A 21,496-nucleotide genomic window follows, 5' to 3' on the forward strand; every position below is an offset into this window, starting at 1 on the left:
GCAGCACGGCGAAAGGATACTCGTATCCTTACAATGCCATCTCCACTGGCGTTGCGTTGAGCGTGCATAAGAAATACAAATGTGGGCATGGCAGTACTTAAACACACACAAGCACACCCAAACGCACACAACGGCTAGCCACACAAGGAGGTTATATTTCAGGTTTCTTTGCGTTTCTTTGGTATTCGACTAAAGTATATCTTTTCCTAGAAGTTTTTACTAAAAAAAATAAATTGTATTTCTTTAGAAATAATCAAAGAAAATATATATAATTGATTTATATATTAAAAACTATCAAATTAAAACATTAAGGTTCATACTAGACTACATTCCATAAAAATATCAATTACATGTTAACAAAGTTGTAAAGAAGTGTTTGAAGATTTTTTTGATAAATACATATATAAATTTATTGAAAAAATATTTTTTATTCAAAAAATATAATACATTCATATCAAATATAAAAAACCCTTAAAGCTTAAATTAATTTGCATTTTTGGCAGTACATACAACTGGCTTTCAATAGGGGATTCTATCCCAGAATAACTGAACATAAATATTACTTATTTTTGGAATATTTGAAGCATTTTTTTTGAGGAAAAAAATATATCAAATAAATTTATGAAAAATTCAGAATTTCCCAACCTGTGCAAAAAGAAACGTGTGCTGAAATAACAGCGAAAAAAGTGGCAAAGGGTAAAGGCTAAAGGGGATATTACCACATTGGTGTGGTGGGTGGGCCTTTGGGTGATGGGGTTTTCAAACCGACCACGCCCACATGCACGACTTGTCATTCAAGTGACGGTGAAATGCTTGTCTTTGCTCTGGAAGCAGCCTCCGTGGCATTGTCCTTTGTGCCAGGACAATGGGCTCAAGGGGGTGGAGATGGGAGTCGCGTGAGTCGTCTGGGTCACACACAAATGACAATTTAAGGGGACAATCTTCGCGCGCGCGTGTCCTTGGTGGAAAAAGTCTGCATTCAAAGCCATCAAGCAACAACCTTGACACTTGACTGTTGCTGAAGTTTGAGCTTCAATTGGATCGGAACTTCCCACCAGCTTGAGCCGGAGAAAGTTGCAAGTGGTGGCAAGTCGATGCAGAGAAAATGGCGGCTCTTAAGGCCTGACAAATGATATGCTGCTGGTCCTGTTGGGGCACTCCTTGCAACCCTTTGCTCTTACTCTCCATAGGCAGCTTAAAAGTTCCGCTGACAACTGTCGCCATAACTCACTTTTACAGGACAACCGGGCAAAAGGCAATCCTTCCCGCCGCCAAACCAAAACCAGTAACTGTGACGTGGCAAAACTAGATCCAGCGGAGACCAGAAACTTGGTAACGACACTTGGCCAAACAAGTTACAGTCTCGAGAGTCTGGCCATAAAACTGATCCACACGAAAAAAAGAGGAAGGAGATAGCCCTTCAAAAGTATTACTTAAGAAACACTTTTCTATTTTAAAGCCTTTCATTTAAGGAGAAGTCCTTTCAATTTATAGCAGTTTAAGTTATTCAAGAAATTCAAACTTGAAATGTTTTTTGTTGTGTGCCACCACATTTGAGAACCGTCGGAATTGTTGCCATTTGCAAGTGTTTCAATCACGGACAGGCCAAAGAAAACCTCGGCTCAAAGCACCTGCTGCCTCCAGCAAATGGCAAAAATAAGAAAGCACAACCGAAGAAAAAACGCCACCAAGAAAAATGGCATGAGAAATGCGCAGGAAGAATGGCACACTAATCATCTGCAGGGACAATTGGGAGAAAAAAAGGCGAATGGAATGAACTGGCTGGGAAAGCCAGTCAGTCGACAAGATTGTAACTCAACTTTGGCATTCGATGGCAATTATTCTGTCGTTCCTCTACTTTCAGTGGACATGCCGCCTTACCCTCAAAGGAATTGCATTACGGTCTCCTGGCCATCGAGTATCCTATTGTACATTGATCGCAACCAATATTTCGGGTCAAAGGAAAACGGATACTCAATCAAAGCTGGAGAGTAAATAACCTTTTAGGTTGCTGCCTATTCAAACGGAGTCCTACTAATTGGCGTTTAAATCAAAATCAACCAGCCCCTAATGAGGATGGGTGGTGTGGCATGGGGTGTGTCTAAAAACCAACATTTAACGGCCCGTCAATCAGGGCGAGGTGGGCATTTAAAATCGCTTAAATAATTGATTTGTTCGGCCACACCGCAATCGGGTCAACTTAATTAATGTTTAACACGCCACAATCATAACTAATTTAATGTGAATTCAACGTATCGTTGTTCCTGGCAATAAAACAACTAAATTATTTAACAATTGGGCGTGTCAGCTAGGCAACTAGGCAGGCACAGGCACAGGGCACAGGGCAGCCTAAAAAGATCAACTCCCGCCCAGTTTAATTGAGTCCGTCCAATTAGATTGATTGCCCTTCGGCCTGCTGAAATGAGCTGTGAACACAGTTGTGCTTAATTAATTGGTTGCATGTTGAATGGCCAACAAGCTCCAACACAAATATTGGTCCATCCAAAAACTTTTTTCTGGCCAAAACGAGTAAGCCTTCGTGAGGTAGAATGCTCCTTGGCATAATTACTTATTTTCCGTACTTTAAGCCGATTTAAAGCAACTCGAAGTGAATTATGTGCTTCACATCAACATCCGAGCTTGTAGGTCCCGAGGACACACGGGTATTTGGAAAGGATTAGGCAGAAAAAAGAGGACAAAGCTCCCACCTAGCTTATGAAGGGGCTAAAATTTAATCAAATATATGCCATTCATTTAGGCTTTCAGTTTGCTGTTATGGTAATTTAAATTTTAATTGCATTTACTTGGCATGTGTGAGTAGAAATGGTCAACTGTATTAAGAGATTAGTCAAAATCATAATTAAATAAAACACACGGGCCGACAAGGACACACAAGGACACGCACAGTAACGTGTGTTTTGTTTGTATATCCTTCTGTATCAATACAAACAAAGCATACGTAATTATTTTACTGAAAGTAGATTAACTAGTTAAAAAAAATAGAACAAATTATGTAAACAATGGATGGCTGACCATAAAGATTGGAGAGATGAGGAACTCCAATGGCTTCCCAAATGGAGGTTGGGATGGAAATAGCTCACCGCGAACAAGTTTCCATGAAATTTGAGCCCGGACACGTGGCGGACGATTCTACGAAATTTGATTCCGTATTTTATTTTCTGATTTCAAGGTTTTTTCTTTTTTTTCCCCCTTTTTTTCTTTAAATTTAATCAGTTTCGGGTAATCCGCACTTTAAAAAGCTGTTAGGTCATAAAAAAAACTTAAAAAACACATAAGCAAAATTTTTATAGCTGAAATTAAAAAGGACCAAGTAAGGGACGAGGCAAAAATAAGCCACAGTTTATAAAATAGTTTAACCAACTAAATCATCAACACACCAAAAAATCTCTCGACCAAGAAAACTTCCCCTAATAAAGTCGTTAGGGAAACTTAAAATAATTGTAGTCCAGTGAAAATCCTAGCCCCTTCTCTAACTTTTAGGAAATTTTCTTCAACCGTATGCAAATGCCCAACTAAAACTGAAACTGCCAGGGAATCTCCATCACTTCGCAGCATGGGTCAATGGTAATCTGCAGGCATCAGCATGAGACTGCGTAAATTTGCATTCATAAAGCAGAAGCAGCCAGTTGGCCCATTTGTATGCAAAGTTAAATAGGGACAGACGGCAGACGGCAAGGGGAAAGTGAAAGTAAACACCAGCTAAGAACTGAAGGATAAGAGCCGAGGGCCAAGAGCGTGCAGGTAAATGTTACGAATTAAAACAATGGCCTAAAACAGAAGCTATGTGCTTTTTGGAGGCTAGAGTATAGAATGTTCTTTGGCCGGAGCAGCAATTAACCAGAATGAAGCGAATAATAAGTCGAAAGGAGCTTGAATCTGAATGGAGCGGCGGCAATGGAGGCCAAAGAAAGCGAAAAATGTGCTGACATCAAAGAAGCATAATTTCTTCATTTACAGAAATGGCGCCGAATTAATTGGTGACCGGAATTTTTCGAAACCTAACAAAGGAGTTTAATTAATTTACCCAGAAGAATGTTGCGAACCACATTCGCAAACATAGCTTGGCCTCGGTTCTGGGTCAAAGTCGCTGTGGAAATACAATTTCACACTTGGTCTGGCACAGCCTGAGAGTCAGACAGAGCTTACATGGCGTATGAGTTATTTCGCAGGTCCCCCTTGTTTTCGGACACTACCATACGGATTTGAGTTCGACTTTCTGGCCGTTTTCCTAATTAATTGAGTTGCTTCTACCGAGCCAGAATACTTGGACCCTTCGCTTGCAATATGGTTATGAACTCCCAGAGGCTGGGCCTTTGCATCGTCGAATATAATGGAATTTGTTATATATTTTTATTTTTGGCTTTTCCATAGCAGTGTGTATCCTTTGTCAGGCAGTCCTTTTGGAGTCCTGTTTCGAATGCATACTGTATGCTGTCCGTACTAAAGCCCTTTAAACAGTTCCAGTGCACTGAGTGCAAATGGTTTTATTATTTTTTCTTCGTTGTTCGTTTATTTTCCTGCGGGCTTATTTTTTTTTTATAGTTTTTATTTTTCGGATTTCGCTGATTCAGTATTTAAGCCCTTACCGTACAATTGAATCGCACCAAATGGGATTGACTTAAGCTGTTTGTCCGAACAATGGTATTACGTATCCGCCCCGAATGCCGGAAGGCCATTGCTTCTACATTTTATAATATCAAGGATTATTAAAGAAAATCAAGACTTTTTAATTAATTCAAAATAAACATTTTTTTGTTTTTTATAAACATGTTTTGATGGGTGTGACAGGATTTAAAAATAATAATTATAATAAGTAAGTAAGTAACTTTTTTAATAATATACTCCACCTTACCTTTAGAATATATTCCAAGTTTGGCTTGACTAAAATTTAATATAAATATTTGTCTAATTTTTTGCTTTATAAACTATCAAAACTTTTTATTTTTACTCCCATGTTTATTTTTTTAAACCTTTTACAAGCACTGCACTCAACACGCGATCTTGGTTCGAATAGATCGTATCGTATGGTGTTTATTATATTTTAGAATAGTATTTTTAGGGATTATCTCGATGGGCAGACAACCACGCCACGCCGCGTTTCAAAACGAACTGCCAGCCGCTGCCCGAAATCCGAACTCGAGCATTGAAGACGCCTTCGACTGGACGAAAAACTCACCATGCCACGAAATGAGTCGTGTATCCGAATGGCATCCGAGCAGATAACATACATATGGGTCTGTGGAGCACTCGGGAGAAAGTGAAAGCAGTTGCCACACCGACGGCATTGAGGCAGGTTAGTTTCCACTCTCTCCTAGCTTTCTTCCTCTCGGATTTCCTGCGATGTTTTTGATTGGATTGGAATCCGCGGGGCTGTTGTGATAAGAAACTCTCTAAAGTTCAAAATAAACTGTTGAATGCCAGGTTGGAAAAATTAATTAAAATAATTGTAGATTTTTCGAATGGTTTTTAGCGAATACAATTGTATATTTTTTTTCAGAGAAGCAAATAACAACTCCATTCATTTTCCATCATTTTGAAGGGGGTCCTCTAGATAATTTGATAAAAATCAAATAGAAAATGTCTTTTCGGATTTGGATATAGATTTGTGGAGAATCGATCAACAAATCATTTGAGATATCCCACTTAAGAATCAAATGACTATTAGCGGAGCTATACCCTTCGCAGTGGGTACAAAACAAAAATTCGAATTAAAAAAAAATTAAAATTGTATTGTTGATTTTTTTTGTTTAGATTCCCCGGGAATCGACCATTAAATTGTTGAAAGTATTCATCTTGGCAATTGGATGGTTATTGGCGAAGATATAGCTTTATATAGCCTCTCCATGGACATTACTAACGATAGAGTAGAGATATAGAGAGAGACAATAGAGAGTTCTAATATATTTCAATTAAAAAAAAACTGAAAAAAAATCCTAATCACTTTCATTTTAAATACAAAGTAATTTAGTAAAAAAATACATTTAAATATAAAACTATATGTTAGGTTGCCGATTTTCTATGTTTTTTCCACGACGCTCTTCACACACGGGACATGCGCTGGATATGAGATTCTCTCCGTCCTTTCGTAACAAATTTCCGGCATCCGGCGTGGTGAATAAGGGCTTTGGAAGGCACTGATAAGAATCGCTGATAAGAAATGCAGCTGCCTCCGCAACAAAAGCAACACGTTGAGGTGTGGTAATTGCATAAGAAATTTATAATTAAGGGTTGGTAGCCATGGGGCTATGGGAGAAGTGGAAAAGGGGAAAATGAAGATCTCAATGGGAATGGCGGTACTTTGTGGGGGTGGTCGGGTGGCTATAATGATGGGCAAACGCTGTGACCAGCAAACCACAAAATGCTAAACGCTGCAGACGCAATTAATGCGCACCGTTTTACAATTAGCGAACTGGCCCAATTATGCAGCTGCCTTCCTGCAAAGCCCCGAAGACCCCATAGAGACCTCTCTGGCCCCCATCAGGTCCCCAAATTACCCCGGCTGACAACCTCCACCGTGAATCTTGTTCGTTGTTTTGCTTCGTCCGAGCAGGGGCTCTTAATAGCAAATTCATGGCCACTCTGACCGGCCGTTGTTATTTTGATACCCTGTTAAGGTGTAGGGTATATAGAACTGTACTACATATACTATTAGATATAAGAAAGGAGTCTGATTTGAAAGTTTAAAATTAAGCGCTTTTTATCTCTTAAAAAAGCATTAATAATGCCAAGGTATTTTTATGGAAATTTTCATTCGAATTAATTGTATTGCTAACTCATTTTAAATTCATAAAGGAGTGAAAGTGAGAAAAAGAAATGTACCGGTATCATATAGTCTTAAAACTATACTACGACCAGACCCCCCATTCAAAGTTTTTTGTGATCTTTTTTTGCTTTAGTGGGCACCTGAATTTTTGGTTTTCGGTGGCTGGAACAGCCTTTTAATTATGATAATTACATTGTTGTCGTTCTCATTTGCTGACAGCAGCTGGAGTGCACAGTAGACGACGGGGCAGGCCCCTAAAAAATTCCCACTTCATTGGATGGCTCCTGTTTAATGCAGGATGCACATTTTGGGTCGTCGCTAGGGCAAACTAAATTCGTAATTTATGCCGTGGGAGGGAGCATCAAAAAGTTTAAAATTCAAGCAACCGCCAAAAACATTTTCTGAAAAATGCACTATATTAATATTGACTAAAGGAATTTTGCAATCAAAATTGTTAGTTGAGATCTACTTAATTAAGTTCGAAAATTATGTTATACCGTCATTCATAATATATTTAAAATCAGTATATCTTTCGATGTATCAGAAATTTAAATTAATAATTGATTGAAGTTTAATGACAATGAAAAGCAGTGGATTTATGGCAAAAAACAAAATTATAGATATAATGAAATGTCCATTATTTGTTTATTTATCTTCAACAATCTAAATTAATCTAAATACTTATCTATTTTAGTGTAAGTGTGTAATATTAAATCCATATTTTTAAAGCCATTAAACTTAGCTTTTAGATTAGTTGCTAAAAATATTTGGACCAGTAATAATCATGTTTTTCCTATGCCTGGGTCTTCTTGCTGTTCAAATAATATGGAAAATAGTGAGTTAAAGAATTCTTTTAATCAATATTTAAAATACTAAAACTATAAATAAAGAGCTGCGATCCACTGACGATTTACAAAACAACAAACGTGGAATGCGGAACTGCACCAAAGTACTCTGCAAATGCCTCGTGTGTGGTTAAGGCCATTAACTGGAACAAAGCAGTGGCCAATATGGATGTCTATCTTATAGGGGAGCTGAAAAATATATCAGTAAGGCCATTAATAACTCATCTAATTAAAGCCTAAATATATTCCATGTAAGGTTCGATTTCAGGTCTTCAAAAGAGACTACACAAATAAAATGCAACCATGGCTGGTTGATGTCACTATTAATATGTGTGACATCATTGAACGCAGAAATTTTCTGATCTATGGCAGACTAATCTTTATTTTTACAAAAACATTTTCAAACTTCAACCATTCATGTCCATATTCGGTGAGTAATCTTGTCAGTTAGCCGTGTGCATATTGGGTTGTACATCAAATTATCACTTTAATTTATTTTTAGGGCCATCTCTTTGGTCGTGGAGTTTATTTTGATGAGAAATTCTTGCCGAATGTTTTGTCCTTTGGGCTTTATAAATTTTCTATTCTTATATATGAAAATTTTCAAGAAAAGCCCCGGGAATACGCGGGTTCAATAACGCTTTATTTTGAAGCGAAAGCACCTTATATCTCGAAGCGGAACAAGACTCGGATCTAAAACAAGTATCTGACATTGTCGGAAATGGAATAATAATTTATGACAAAAAATAGTACAATTCTAAATATGAATCAAATATGCATTATATCCAAGCTTGTTTAGCTTGAACTATCTAAATTAGTGGAAGTATTCGATTGTTTTAGTGTGAGTCTGTAACCAAATTTTTAATACAATTTTAATTGCATATAACTTTTAGGGCTAACGTTTAGATTTTAAATCTTTTTTGTTGTTAAAATTATTTTGATCAGTTATAATCAGGTTTTTACTATGCCTGGCTCTTCTTTCTATCCAAATAATATGGAAAATGGTAAATAAAATATGTAAAAATATGCTTAAATCACTATCTAATATATTAAAAATTTTAATGAAGACTTGTGAGCCATTGACGATTTACAAAACTACAAACGTGGAATGCGGGACTGCACCAAAGTACTCCGCAAATGCCTCGTGTGTGGTCAAGGCCATTAACTGGAATAAAGCAGTGGCCAACATGGATGTATACCTTGTTAGGCAGCTAAAAAACATATCAGTAAGACCCATAATACAAAACATATCAGTAATAGTTATAATACTCGATTTAAGGTACGATTCCAAGTCTTTAAAAGGGATTACTCCAATAAAATGCAGCCATGGCTGGTTGATGTCACCATTAATATGTGCGATATCATTGAACGAAGGAATTTTCTTGCATACGGAAAACTTATTTTGCGATTCACAAAAACCTTTTCCAACTTTAATCACTCCTGTCCGTTTTCGGTAAGAACTCTAGTATGATAAACTCATTAAATCTTTATAAATTTACCTCCAACTCAATGCTCATGTAGGGTCACCTATTTGGCCGCGGAGTTTATATCGATGAGAAATTATTGCCGAATGTATTATCCTTGGGACTTTATAAATTTTCCATACTCATATTTGAAAACTTTAAGAAAAAGCCCAAAGAATACGCTGGCTCAATTATATTTTACGCCGAAGCGATGACACCATATGTATCGAAGCGAAATAAGACTCGCCCTGAGTCGAAAAAACCGTAAAAATTTAATTTCATTAATATAATATGTAAATGAACAATAGTATTACAAATTACATAAAACCTTCAAATTTTACTTCAAATTTCGTCAGAGGCGAAATCTTAGTTTCTATAATTTTATAGTTTTATAGTTTCAGGTTTATTAGTTGATTACAAAGTCAACATGGATTTCAATCAGCTTGTTAATCACTTTATGATTACATTTATTATTTGTAATATTTCTAGTACTAACAAATACCAGGAAACTATAAAAATTGCTTTATAAAGTTAGTTGTAGTTATGAGTCTGTTATATAAAGTTATTACAGCTATCCAGCTGATATTGTATATGGTATGAATAATTTTCCTTTTTTAACAAAAAGATTTAACAAATAGTTCCAAAAATCATTTTTTTAGAGCTGTGAGCCTGTGACAATTTACAAAACCAAGAACTTAGAATGCGGTACTTTCCCAAAATACACAGAAAATGCATCGTGCATTGTGAAGGCATTTAACTGGAACAAAGCGTTTTCGATTATGGATGTTGACATTATAAGGCCGGTCAAAAACGTTACAGTAAGCCATTTGTTTATTTGATGAGCCTTTTATTGAATGTATTTTTCCCGTAAAGGTACGAATTCAGATGTTCAAGAGAGACTTTACCAACAAAATGCAACCATTCTTAGTGGATGTAACTATCAACTTATGCGACATTATTCAGAGAAGAAGTTACATTCCTTATGGAAGGATGTACTGGAATGTACTTAAAAAATATACAAATTTTAATCATTCGTGTCCCTTTTCGGTAACAAAAGTTTTTAATTTAAAAGCTCTTTTAATTAATGTTTGAATTACAGGGACACATGTTTGCTCGGGATATATATTTTGATGAAAAATTAATACCCGTGGTACTTCCATTAGGAACTTACAAAGTTTCTTTCAATTTCTTTGAAAACTTTCAGAATAAGCCCAGCGAGTTTTTTGGATATATAAATATATATATTGAGGCAATGTTTCCGTTTGTATCAAAAAGAAAACAAAATCGCACCAAAGATCACAATTTACATTAAACAGTTTATAAGTGTTGCCTTTTCTAAGGATTTCTTCAGTTTAAGCTTATGTTTTCTGTTTGATTTTTTTGTTGCAAAATATAACTTTGAACTAACATAAAAAAAAACCAATTTTTTACTGATTACATATATCATTATTGTTACAGACAATCGGAAACTATGCGGTTTAGATATGTCATAATTATAATACAATATTAGAATGTAAATATAACCTTCAAATAAAAACAATCTTAAATCTTCCACTGAAATCTTAAATCATAGCTCTACATTTTATACATTTGAATTGTTTACAAAGTCAACATTTTTTTCAATCAGTTTTTTAATCACTTTATGATTACATATTTTATTTCAAGGTTTGCTATAAACCAGGAAACTATTAAAATTGCTTTATAGAGTTAGTTGTAATCATGCGTCTACTATATCAAGTTATTATTGTCATCCAGCTTATTTCAAATATGGTATTCATAATGTTTCGTCGAAAAAATACTCCATATTGACAAAAATTAATTTTCATTAGAGCTGTGATCCCGTGACAATCTACAAAACCAAAAATATTGAATGCGGCACCTCGCTAAAATATTCTGAAAATGCATCATGCATTGTGAAAGCAATTAACTGGAACAAGGCGGTTTCGTTCATGGATGTTGACTTGATAAAGCCAGTCAAAAACGTTACAGTAAGGTCCTTTGTTTTTTCGATAAAAGCTTAGTGAAAAGTGTTTCTTCCGCTAAAGGTACGAATTCAGATGTTCAAGAGAGACTTTACCAACAAAATGCAACCATTCCTAGTGGATGTAACTATCAACTTATGCGACATTATTCAGAGAAGAAGTTACATTCCTTATGGAAGGATGTACTGGAATGTGCTAAAAAAATATACTAATGCTAATCATTCGTGTCCCTTTTCGGTAAAAACAAGTTCAATTTTTAGTTTCTTTATTTAAAAATTTAATTACAGGGCCACATGTTTGGTCGTGATGTCTACGTTGATGAAAAATTATGGTTTATGGTACTTCCATTGGGAATATACAAATTTTCCTTAAATTTCTATGAAAACTTTCGAATTGAGCCTCACGAATTTGTTGGGTATATAAATATATATGTTGAGGCGATGCATCCGTTTATATCAAAAAGAAACCAAAATCGCACCAAAGATCGCCAATGTTAATAAGTGTTTCCTTTTCTACCAATTTATTTAGTTCAAGCTTACATGTAAAAATTTAATAAGTAAAATACATTATTACAATATAAACGTAACCTTTAAACTAAAAAGAATCTCGGTAAAAGCTTACATTATTGGTGTAGTTTTCAATACATTTTTTTTTGTTTACAAAGTCAGCATTGTTTTACATCAGTTAATCACTTTATGATTACATTTATTATTTCTAAAATTGGTAAACATCACAAAACTATAAAAATTGTTTTTTGTATATTTTTTCCTTTTTAACAAATTGATTCAATTTGTTTTATCTGTTTGTTTATGCTTGAAATAAATCCAAAAATAAATGTAACATTAATTTAATAAAAATATATATATATATATATATATATATATATATATATATATATATATATATATTAGGCGACTTCCCTAATATCACGATTTTCCTGATCACCAACAATAATTGCTTATTTAACTCCTAAAAAATCAAATCAAGTCAAAATTATATGAAATGGCTTCATTACGATTATTTGAATCAGTAGCAATAATGTGCTTAGTATTTCAAGTTCTGGTTGTCTCTGTTTTGATCGGAAATATGGTACAGCTGAAAAAATTTATTTTTAATACCAATTTGTAAAAATTTTATTGCATTACAAGATCTGTGATCCGCTGATCATATACAAAACCACAAATATTGAATGCAAGACAACACCAAAGTACTCTACAAATGCTACTTGTAGATTAAAGGCCATTAATTGGAACAAAACCGTTGCTAATATGGATATGGATTTTGTGAGGCCCATGAATAACATTTCAGTAAGACAATGATAACCAATCCCATAGAATGACATCAACTTATTGCATTAAAGATAAGGTTTCAGGTCTTCAGGAGAGATTTCACAAATCAATTTCAACCATTTCTGGTTGATGTCACCATTAATATGTGCGATTTTATTCTCCGACGAAGCTACTCGCCCTATGGGAAAATTGTTTGGAATTTGGTCAAAGCCTATACGAACTTTAATCACTCATGCCCCTATACGGTAAAAAAGAATTAAATTATATTATATGAACAGGAGAATATTAATAGCAAATTGCAGGGTCACTTGTTTGCCCGGGAAATTTATATCGATGAGAAATATATGATAATAGCGTTACCTTTAGGCCTTTACAAATTTACAGTGACTGTATTAGAAAATTTTATAAACAAACCCACTGAATATGCAGGTACCATCAACATATACGCTCAGGCAATGATACCTGTTAAATTAAAGCGCCCTAGGAAACAGATTTAATGTAAAAAAAATTATGTAAAAAATAAATTTTCTTTTACGGATTATTTAAGAAAAATTTGGTGCCATATTCATTTCTTATTCTTTTTTCTGTATATCATTATAATAATATTTGTTCCAATCACTTGCCATTAAAATATACAAAGCTTATTAAATACCATTAAATATTAGGTATTGTATAAAAAACTGATGACAATCTAAAATGTATTAGTCTAGTAATCTTGTAGTTCTCGATGATGGGCTTTAAAGGCAATTACAAGCTGTTTTTGATGACCGCAATATAACCACGTATAGTATGTATGTAGCTATGTAACTCCACTAAGTGGTTACATTACAACTCCACAGTAAGATAATTATGTTTCTGGCTCAATAAATAGGAGTGCGAATTGTGGAATGTCCACCCAGTGGTGGACCTGCAACTCGTGGAATGAACCGTAATTGGGTTACGGAATGCACAGTCCAGCCAGGCGAAAGATATCGCATATAACGAATATTTGAAAGCGAAACTCTGGCATTGCTATGGGAAAATGTCACAATTAAGACCTTAGATGTAGCCGGAACAATGCATTGCATTGCAGTTAGATTCCTTCATGCTAAGAGTGCTCCTGCAACCCCAATTTATAGTCGCCATTTTCTGGTTTTGGCTCGCTGCCATTTCAACGGCAATGCAACAATTTATGGTGCTGTCAACAATATGGCAACATGTTTTTTGTCCGCCATGCCTCTGGACATGCTAATTGCATGCACCATGCAAAAATATCAAGCATGGTTCGCAGCCGTTGAAATTTTTACGAAGCTCTCTATTTAATGCCCCATAAATTCGTGTGTGAGGAGAGCGCTTGTGTTGTACTACGCGTGTAAAATTGACAGCGAATGCGCCATAAATTCTGTAGCATACTTTTTAGCGCAAATTTTGACACACACTCATACGCACAAAAACCGCTGACAAAAGCAGAATAGAAAAATATTACCTAAACGGGCATACAGATTTTTGTGTCAGTTTTATTAATTACACTGAGGGGCACTTCCAAAGAGACTCCCGAATTATGTCATGTAATTTTCAAAGCACTTTCGCCATTTTGTTAAGAGTCGACCACAAATACTAGATTTGCAAAATGGTATATGAGATATATTTGTATCTAGTTTTATCACAAAAACTCATCTTTTGGGTATTAAGGACATTTATGTTTTGAATATTTTTTAGACAATCATTTTCCTTCTCGGTATTGCACTGCTAAAGGCGATTAGTACAATAAATCTATAGTTTATCTATTTCCCGCCCTTATTTAATGGCCAAATGGAATTAAATTTATTCAACAGCAGGTGGCCAACCTGCCTTATTTCAAATTCCTAATTGGTTTAACCACGCAACCTTAATTGTATAATTAGGCAGCACCCATTTGAGTATTTAAGGACCATACAGAGTGTTTTAAAAAAGGAAACCGTTAAATCATGTCTGAGGTTAAAGTTGATAGTCTTGTGTTTTTCCGCAGCCACTGGACAGCCTGGAGGATTCTGGGTTTGGCACACCACCGCCTCAATTCGTGGAGAAACCTCTACTTGCTGTACAGCCTTGTGATGAACATGTTTATTACCCTGTGCTATCCTTTTCATTTGGGAATGAACTTATTCCGGAATGGCTCTCTAACCGATGACATTCTCAACCTGACGACCTTTGCCACTTGCACCGCCTGCTCGGTAAAATGTTTGATCTACGGATACAATATCCGGCAGGTGATGGAAATGGAGAGGCTTTTAAGGCTCCTGGATAGCCGAGTTGTCGGCCAGAAGCAACTGAATATTTACAGCCAGGTGAAAGTGCAGCTGCGGAATGTCCTTTACATTTTCATTGGCATCTACATGCCCTGTGCCCTGTTCGCCGAACTCATGTTTATATTCAAGGAAGAGCGTGGCCTGATGTATCCTGCCTGGTTTCCCTTCGACTGGCTCAACTCCACTCGATACTATTATATGGCGAATTTGTATCAGATAGGTGGAATAACCTTTCAGCTACTTCAGAACTATGTAAGCGATTGCTTTCCAGCAGTAGCCCTCTGCCTTATATCCTCGCACGTGAAAATGTTGTACAACAGATTTGAGGAAGTTGGGGAAGATTCTGAAAAGGATGCCGAAAAGGAACTGGAGGCCTGCATAACCGATCACAAGAACTTGTTGGAGTATGTAAAGTTTACATTCTTACCTAGGTATTTTGAAAGATTTTTTTTATTATTTTTCAGACTTTTTCGTCGCGTTGAAGCTTTTGTATCCCTGCCAATGTTAATCCAATTTACAGTCACTGCCCTGAATGTTTGTATCGGGATTGCAGCTTTGGTGTTTTTCGTCACCGAACCCATGGCCCAAATGTACCTTATTTTTTACTCGATGGCCATGCCCCTGCAGATATTTCCAACCTGCTATTTTGGCACTGACAATGAATATTGGTTCGGGAAACTTCATTACGCGGCATTCAGTTGCAACTGGCATCCTCAAAACAAGAGCTTCAAGCGAAAAATGATGCTTTTCGTAGAGCAGGCCTTGAAAAAAAGCACTGCAGTGGCCGGTGGAATGATGCGAATACATTTGGATACATTTTTTTCCACCCTTAAGGGTGCCTACTCCCTGTTCACCATTATTATACGTATGAGAAAGTAAATTTTAAGCATCTAGTTTGCTTTAAAACCTTACAAAATAAAAGCTTAAGCAGAATTCTAAGTATTCAATTTCAATTGGCAACCACTATTCACTTTGGAATGGAGTAAATCAATGACATTGCCCACAGGAGCCAGGAAGCCATTTGTCGTTTTCACATACAAAATGGCGGACTCGCTCTTTCCGTTTTATTTCCCCAAACGGAAGCGAGTGCAGTGGCCAATAGCAAAGAGTGATAAATAGCCAGGAAGAGTTAAATGCTACAATAATTGATATTTGATACCTTAGTGTTCGTCACTGTGACGCTTACCATATTAAGTATACGCCACGTGTGCACAATGACTGGATTGAATGGCGACTAATTGAATCACTCTACGAAATTTGCATAAGACCAAATCAATTGCTCAGCCAGGATAACAGGCCTTGAGCCAAATACCATTGCTCGCATATTTATTTGCACAAGCGGTAAAACATTAAAAGACTTTTGCTTTCCATTCGAATCCGAAATGGGGGACCGGAGTCGGAGCTAGAGCCGGAGTGCAGAATCCGGTCCCAATCCCAGTCCCAGTGCCCGTCCCTATTCCCGAGCTTGTAATGCGCTTAAGTCGGCACAAAGTCCGTTTTGGATCTGAAAGGGAAGTGAACATTGTAAAATGGACGGACTGGACAGAACGGACCGAGGAGGCCAAAAAGGGACCCAAATAGCTAAAATTTATAGCTGGCAAAAACTAAAGAGCAGCCTGGGACTTTGTATTCCAATCGATTTGATGACCATGTACCATCCTTGGGCATTCAAACTTGATTTGAATTTATTACAGGACGCATTTACTTCTGTTTGCCGCCTAATTCCCCAAGCCGAGCACGTACACTAAAGTCCGCGTCCAATTCCGATTCCGAGTAGTCTTCTTGGTCCCATTTCCCAAAACCCAAACTCCTGGCCAGGACATGCTTAATTTTTAATAAAAAAAAATCGACTTAAAGTTTCCCGCCCAGGACCTTTGTGCATTTAGCAGACTCAGCTGGTTCCTGTCAGCCGGAAATTGTATTTGGTCACTTGGCTCATTTCGTCAGGACCTCGTCATGGCCATTATCATCATTATCATTTTTCCCTGCTTATCATTTCTCCCCCATCCGAGTTGAGTCTGCAAGTCTGCGGGGAAACTCTAACTGTTGAAAGTCCATTGCACTTGGGGTGGATGATTTAAGTTAGTTTGCAAAACTTGGGTACTGTAAGAAAATTCAGATTGTTCCCATTTTATATTCTCTATGGAATATCTAAGCTTGTAATACCTTTTTCTGACAGTGCATAGCACTCAGCTGGAGTGGCCCATTGGCCACTTGCCACAACCGAATGTAATTTGTTGTTCAGCAGTACGTTAATACGGTTGCAACAGCGGCAAGTGGCAAGTGGCTGTGCTGCTCCTTATAAGCCAGCTACCGTTGCTGTGACAGCCACAAGTGGCCAAAGGATGAGTTGGGGGCTTCCTATACACGAAGATCTTGATGAGGATTGCTCCGTCGTTGAGCATCAAGTGGTTACCGTACGTGAAACACTCGAACTGTTCGAACCCTCCAATCGAAACCAACAGGTGCACAACTCCTTAGTAACTCACCGATTTGGCCAACTTTCCATTTAATTAGCAATAATTTCAGGAATAAATACAAAGGTAGGAAAACCAAGAGAAACTATATCCAAACAGCCTGCAGCTTTAGCTTGAAATTAATAGTTTTCACATACTACACTCCACTACGGCGATGGGCAAGAAGTTTCCAGTTCTCTAAAGTAAATCAAAAGAAAAATTATCTCAAACTTTGTTGGTAAAACTTTTGTCAATGGCTTAACTTGGCTAACAGCCAGCCACATGCTTGTAAAGTCGCAAAACGTAGGGGCAGCTGCAACGCGGTGTTCGTTTGGTAAATTACAAGGTTTTGGTAGTCTTGCCATATTGTGGCTGCGATATACAGGAATATGTTTATACCTACAAGTAATAAATAAAAATATTAGAACGTTCAAAATTAGTTTAAAAATTAATTTAAAAGTAACACTTTAGTTTTAAGAATAACATACTTATATTTAGTATACAAATCCCCAAAAAGATATTCTCATATGGCCAGCCTTGAATAAAAACTCAAATTTTACAACGGGCATAAGAAAGTCACTTAACGTGGCCAATGGCACATTAAGTGAGCGATGAATGGGACTTGTGTGGTGAGTAAAAGTTAATTTTGGCCTCAAAATGTTAGCCATATATAAGTTTATATGTATTTACAGCCACGAATGTAGTTACCCAAAGATTTACAAATTTAAGGATGGGCCAAAAATTTGGGATGGAACGACGTTGGTGGCGGTGGAGTATTCGTCAGTAACAACATTTTGCCTAAACTATGCCATTAACATACAAAACTTTCACAGCAGCCGGCCTCTAGTCCTTGCTCTTTCTTTCCCCTACCAGCCATCTCTTTCTGGCAACCCTTCGAAGCACGTAAATACTTGCCAGAAACTTGCACGAATTAACAACAAAAAGTTTGTCCTTCTTGTGTGACGGAAAACTTGGATAGAATAACACAAGACTGACGCTGGCAAGTGACAATAACACAACAGAAACGGCCAAGACCGAGAGAGATGGCAACTTCCGGTCGAAGAGAGAGAGCGAAAGAGACAGATGGTGTGCCAGCAAGAGTTATAGAATTTTACTAGGATTTTGGTAGAAAAAGGATATTCGGGAAGGGGGCAGTGCCAACAGAGCCAAATGTCAAACAATTTGCGGTCTCCTAACCCAGCATACCAGAATCCATCCCCCCACCTCCGGGCCATCTTTCCCACCCCAAATTTCTTGTTATTTAAAGCCTGGGCCTAAAGGCCTTTTGGCCAAAGTATTTATAGCTCAAAACTTTATGAGTACCGGGGCCCATAAAAAGCAAAGCACTTCGCCCCGGCATAATTGCCGCTAAAGACTGTTTGGCGTCCAATGTGGATTGTGTAGACCAACTATAACTCATTACGGCTAATGAGCGTTATTTGTGCCCAGACTGGCACCCCGGACCCGGACCCAGACTCAGACCCGGACCCGGCCAACTCCATTTTCCATGAGACATGATGACAGACTGGCAAAAGGTCGAAAATTAGTTTGACTTGTGACGCTCTGACAGACGCTCACAAATACACAAAGACGAGCGGGTTTTAACTCGGGCAAAGGGATTACGTTTAATTGACAGCGACAACAAGTGACAGCTACTGTCGACTTGGCCAAGAGCGGCAAATAGAGACAGAGTAGTACAAAGAAAGAGAGATAGGAGTATGGGGCGGCTTGCTGGAAAATCTTCAACGGGCTTAAACTTGTTAATCTTCTTTTTGAAATTATTTTCTAAAAGAAATGGCAACTTAATCATAAAAACCAAAACTTAAAAAAAATACTAGATTGCAACTTTTATATTTCATATTTTAAAGCATGCTTTTAGGATGTTTTTAAAAAGGTAAAGTCCAATCTTGATTGGACCACTAACCATACAGTATGCGGTATGGTTAGTGATTGGACTTAGGAAGTTTGACTTGTGTAAAAACCACACTCTTAATTCAAGCTTAAAAATTACCTTATTTATTTCCTCCTTACTTATAGACTTAATTGTGATAAAAAATCAATCAAGTTCAGCAAAAGATTTAAGAAATCAGTGAAGCTATTAATCGATCGATGAAATCCTTTCAAACGGATTTTAAGAGACTCTCTTTTTAAGCATTTAATCCTTTGAAAATGCACTCAAAGGCACTGATTCCGAATTGGTTTGAGTGTTAATACTTTTTCGTAGACAATCCTGGCAGAAAAACCTGCAGAAAACTTCCCATTGCCTAAATTTACAATAAGCCACTTCCAGAGACTCTGAAACGTTAAAATGAACCAGAAAATGCAATTTAAAGGACATCCTTTGGCAGCCTGTTTGTGTGTACGAGCTGCTTGCGGATGGTCCTGTAGTTGAGCTTAATCGCAGTTAACACACTGTCGTTTAAATGCAAATGATGCGACCCAAACAGCAATAATAAACGTGGCCAAGAGGCGTTTTCCCGGCACCCCGCTTTCCACATGTGTGGGAAATGTGAATGGAGATGCGGAAAAAAGCGGAAAGTACGTGGGTAACCAAGGAAGCGAAAAGCAGACACTCAAAGATATATTATATATGTATATTTAAACAAAAATTAATTTTAAAACAATTTTTTTCAAGTTGAATACTATAGGCTTGATAAAATGTTTACTGGAGTGTCTTATCTATCTCAACTTTATTTTTATCATACTCCAATTTCTTCCAGTGCACTCAAATCTCTTATTACAAGCGACCAAGTGGGCGTGGCCGGCACACGTGCAGCCCCAAATTGGCGGATTTTGGCATCGAGACGGCGCTACAATTGAAATTTTAAATGCTGCCAAATGGCAATGACAATACTGAAGCTGATGAGCCCGTGCCGACGAGTTGGTTGGTGGGATTGGCTAAAGGATGGCCATAATTATGCTGATGATATGTGTTCTACAATATAAGTACTTGCCCCGAGGGTCTGATCCAATTGTTTACTCGGAAATCTTTTTCTGAAATACACGTGCCACTTTGTGAAAACTGGATTATTAAAAGTACATTTAAATGAGATTTAATGTTTAAACACATTTAACAGATACATGTAACTCACTCAGTAAGACCAGGCAGCATGGCAGGATATTCTAGACTATAAAATATGTAAGAAAATATATACTCGTTGTGGTCAATGTTTGCAACTAAAAATGCTTAAAAATTTCTCTATAAACGGTCAGAGTTTAGGTAAATAGAAATTTTTAGCATAAATCTATTTTTGAAAGAGTTGCATTTTGCAAAGAAAAGGCTCCAAGGCACAGAAACATTTTTACGGTTCGTTAGACATAATAGGATTTGGATTTATAGTATTTTTTGCTTACTTTTTTGTTACTTTTAAATGCAACTGGCCATCTTGTGTGCAGTGAACTTTTTTTTCAAACCATATAGAACTATTTATTTCATAAAAATAAAAAAAAAACATTTATCTTGCATGAGTCAAAATCTAAGATATACAGACTCCAGTAATCATAGCGGCCTTGACATGTTTTGGTTTCATGATTTGGTCTCGATTAGAGCTACGTGCAGTCCGAATAGATAAACATTTGTTAAAATGGCATTAAATTACACGAATGTCGGCTGACAAGAGGCAATTTAAAACTAATTTTGCGATCATCAAATGCCACCACAGTCAAGGCACATTAAATAATTGCGCAGATATAAAGATAGAGCCAAAGCTGGGCAATTATATTGTACTTTAATTTTAAAACAAAGAGTTTTTAAATGTTATGTAAAAATATATGAAATAAAAATAATAAATAAAATTCTTAGAGTCTTTGTTGCTATTGTGCCTAAATCATTTTTCTCCCATTAGCATCACTAAGCAACCTCAGACAGTTTTTGTTTGCACTTCATTTGATGCAATCAATCAAAAGATGATTCACATTGATTGGGCAAATGCCGTAAATGATACAGAATAGGGAGTGCCATTTGAAAAGTAATTGAATTATGGACATTAAACAATTGATGCTATAGGATTCCAGACACTTGTGACAGTTTGAATAAGTACATTTGTTTGCTTGAGGCAAAGCCATTGTGTATGCTCAGCCAATGCCGCTCAGCCTCTCATATATTATATATGGGAGCCAAGAAAGCATTTAAGCCGAAACCCATTAACCAAAACATAAGCCCAAACCAGCCCAACTTCACGTAACCCAACCCAAGATTTTGACTCTTCATGTGTTTAAGGTCAATGCCGTGGCTTGTCACCATAAAATGCGTGCTGTAAAAATAAACTTGGATGGTATAATTGGAGTGTGCTCTGGGTTTCGTATCTGAGAGATTCGCGAACTTTCCGACCCAGAAACAGAGCAAAAAGCAGCCAAAGTGTGAAAATGGCATGAAGCTTCAATTTTTATAAATGTTCTATTTCCGGATTT

General features: G+C 36.8%; 4 protein-coding genes and 4 long non-coding RNA genes across 13 annotated transcripts in view; 7 read left to right on the forward strand and 1 right to left on the reverse strand.

The window, feature by feature from the left end:
* LOC108133140 (uncharacterized) overlaps positions 1 to 5,112 on the reverse strand; it is a 48,550-nt gene extending 43,438 nt beyond the window's left edge. Inside the window, exon 1 of the mRNA XM_017252931.3 lies at positions 4,874 to 5,112. The gene's annotated coding sequence lies outside the window, so the exon portion shown is untranslated. The remainder of the gene's footprint in view (positions 1 to 4,873) is intronic.
* Positions 5,113 to 7,568: 2,456 nt separating this feature from the next.
* Positions 7,569 to 8,326, forward strand: LOC108132818 (uncharacterized). Its single transcript, XM_017252379.2, has 4 exons — positions 7,569 to 7,619; positions 7,675 to 7,833; positions 7,886 to 8,059; positions 8,132 to 8,326. Exons 1-4 carry the CDS (start codon positions 7,569 to 7,571, stop codon positions 8,324 to 8,326), a joined length of 579 nt encoding a protein of 192 aa, XP_017107868.2.
* Positions 8,327 to 8,580: 254 nt separating this feature from the next.
* LOC108132819 (uncharacterized) lies at positions 8,581 to 9,360 on the forward strand. Its single transcript, XM_017252380.3, has 4 exons — positions 8,581 to 8,633; positions 8,697 to 8,855; positions 8,909 to 9,082; positions 9,151 to 9,360. Exons 1-4 carry the CDS (start codon positions 8,631 to 8,633, stop codon positions 9,358 to 9,360), a joined length of 546 nt encoding a protein of 181 aa, XP_017107869.3. The 5' UTR covers positions 8,581 to 8,630.
* A 412-nt stretch (positions 9,361 to 9,772) lies between these two features.
* LOC138925990 (uncharacterized) lies at positions 9,773 to 10,395 on the forward strand. Its single transcript, XR_011442266.1, has 3 exons — positions 9,773 to 9,910; positions 9,966 to 10,139; positions 10,192 to 10,395. It is a non-coding gene; the product is annotated as an uncharacterized lncRNA (long non-coding RNA).
* Positions 10,396 to 10,750: 355 nt separating this feature from the next.
* LOC138926144 (uncharacterized) lies at positions 10,751 to 11,660 on the forward strand. Of its 2 annotated transcripts, XR_011442510.1 has the most exons (4): positions 10,751 to 10,862; positions 10,922 to 11,080; positions 11,138 to 11,311; positions 11,362 to 11,660. It is a non-coding gene; the product is annotated as an uncharacterized lncRNA (long non-coding RNA). The 2 variants fall into 2 exon arrangements; XR_011442509.1 differs by lacking the exon at positions 10,751 to 10,862 and having other exon boundaries at positions 10,870 to 11,080.
* A 393-nt stretch (positions 11,661 to 12,053) lies between these two features.
* On the forward strand, positions 12,054 to 12,888 carry LOC138926141 (uncharacterized). 4 transcript variants are annotated; one of them, XR_011442503.1, is made up of 4 exons: positions 12,054 to 12,163; positions 12,283 to 12,381; positions 12,435 to 12,608; positions 12,666 to 12,888. It is a non-coding gene; the product is annotated as an uncharacterized lncRNA (long non-coding RNA). The 4 variants fall into 4 exon arrangements; XR_011442502.1 differs by having other exon boundaries at positions 12,061 to 12,163; positions 12,223 to 12,381; XR_011442501.1 differs by having other exon boundaries at positions 12,125 to 12,381.
* A 1,421-nt stretch (positions 12,889 to 14,309) lies between these two features.
* Positions 14,310 to 15,509, forward strand: Or59a (Odorant receptor 59a). The gene is made up of 2 exons (XM_017252512.2): positions 14,310 to 15,034; positions 15,095 to 15,509. The coding sequence occupies exons 1-2, from the start codon at positions 14,310 to 14,312 to the stop codon at positions 15,507 to 15,509; spliced, it is 1,140 nt and encodes a 379-aa protein (XP_017108001.2).
* Positions 15,510 to 17,596: 2,087 nt separating this feature from the next.
* Positions 17,597 to 19,111, forward strand: LOC138926062 (uncharacterized). Of its 2 annotated transcripts, none has more exons than XR_011442387.1 (3): positions 17,597 to 17,715; positions 17,779 to 17,865; positions 17,920 to 19,111. It is a non-coding gene; the product is annotated as an uncharacterized lncRNA (long non-coding RNA). The 2 variants fall into 2 exon arrangements; XR_011442388.1 differs by having other exon boundaries at positions 17,923 to 19,111.
* The last annotated feature ends 2,385 nt before the right edge of the window (positions 19,112 to 21,496 follow it).

This window comes from Drosophila bipectinata, chromosome 2R, assembly GCF_030179905.1.
Source record: "Drosophila bipectinata strain 14024-0381.07 chromosome 2R, DbipHiC1v2, whole genome shotgun sequence".
Taxonomy (NCBI): Eukaryota; Metazoa; Arthropoda; class Insecta; order Diptera; family Drosophilidae; genus Drosophila; species Drosophila bipectinata.

Bases quoted from the DNA above. Each gene is read 5' to 3' on its own strand.
- LOC108132818 (XM_017252379.2), top strand. From the start codon at position 7,569: ATGTTTTTCCTATGCCTGGGTCTTCTTGCTGTTCAAATAATATGGAAA. The intron at 7,834-7,885 runs GTAAGGCCATTA...ATTCCATGTAAG, and splicing joins GGGAGCTGAAAAATATATCA to GTTCGATTTCAGGTCTTCAA. The intron at 8,060-8,131 runs GTGAGTAATCTT...ATTTATTTTTAG, and splicing joins ACCATTCATGTCCATATTCG to GGCCATCTCTTTGGTCGTGG.
- LOC108132819 (XM_017252380.3), top strand. The intron at 8,856-8,908 runs GTAAGACCCATA...ACTCGATTTAAG, and splicing joins GGCAGCTAAAAAACATATCA to GTACGATTCCAAGTCTTTAA. The intron at 9,083-9,150 runs GTAAGAACTCTA...ATGCTCATGTAG, and splicing joins ATCACTCCTGTCCGTTTTCG to GGTCACCTATTTGGCCGCGG.
- Or59a (XM_017252512.2), top strand. From the start codon at position 14,310: ATGTCTGAGGTTAAAGTTGATAGTCTTGTGTTTTTCCGCAGCCACTGG. The intron at 15,035-15,094 runs GTATGTAAAGTT...ATTATTTTTCAG, and splicing joins GATCACAAGAACTTGTTGGA to ACTTTTTCGTCGCGTTGAAG.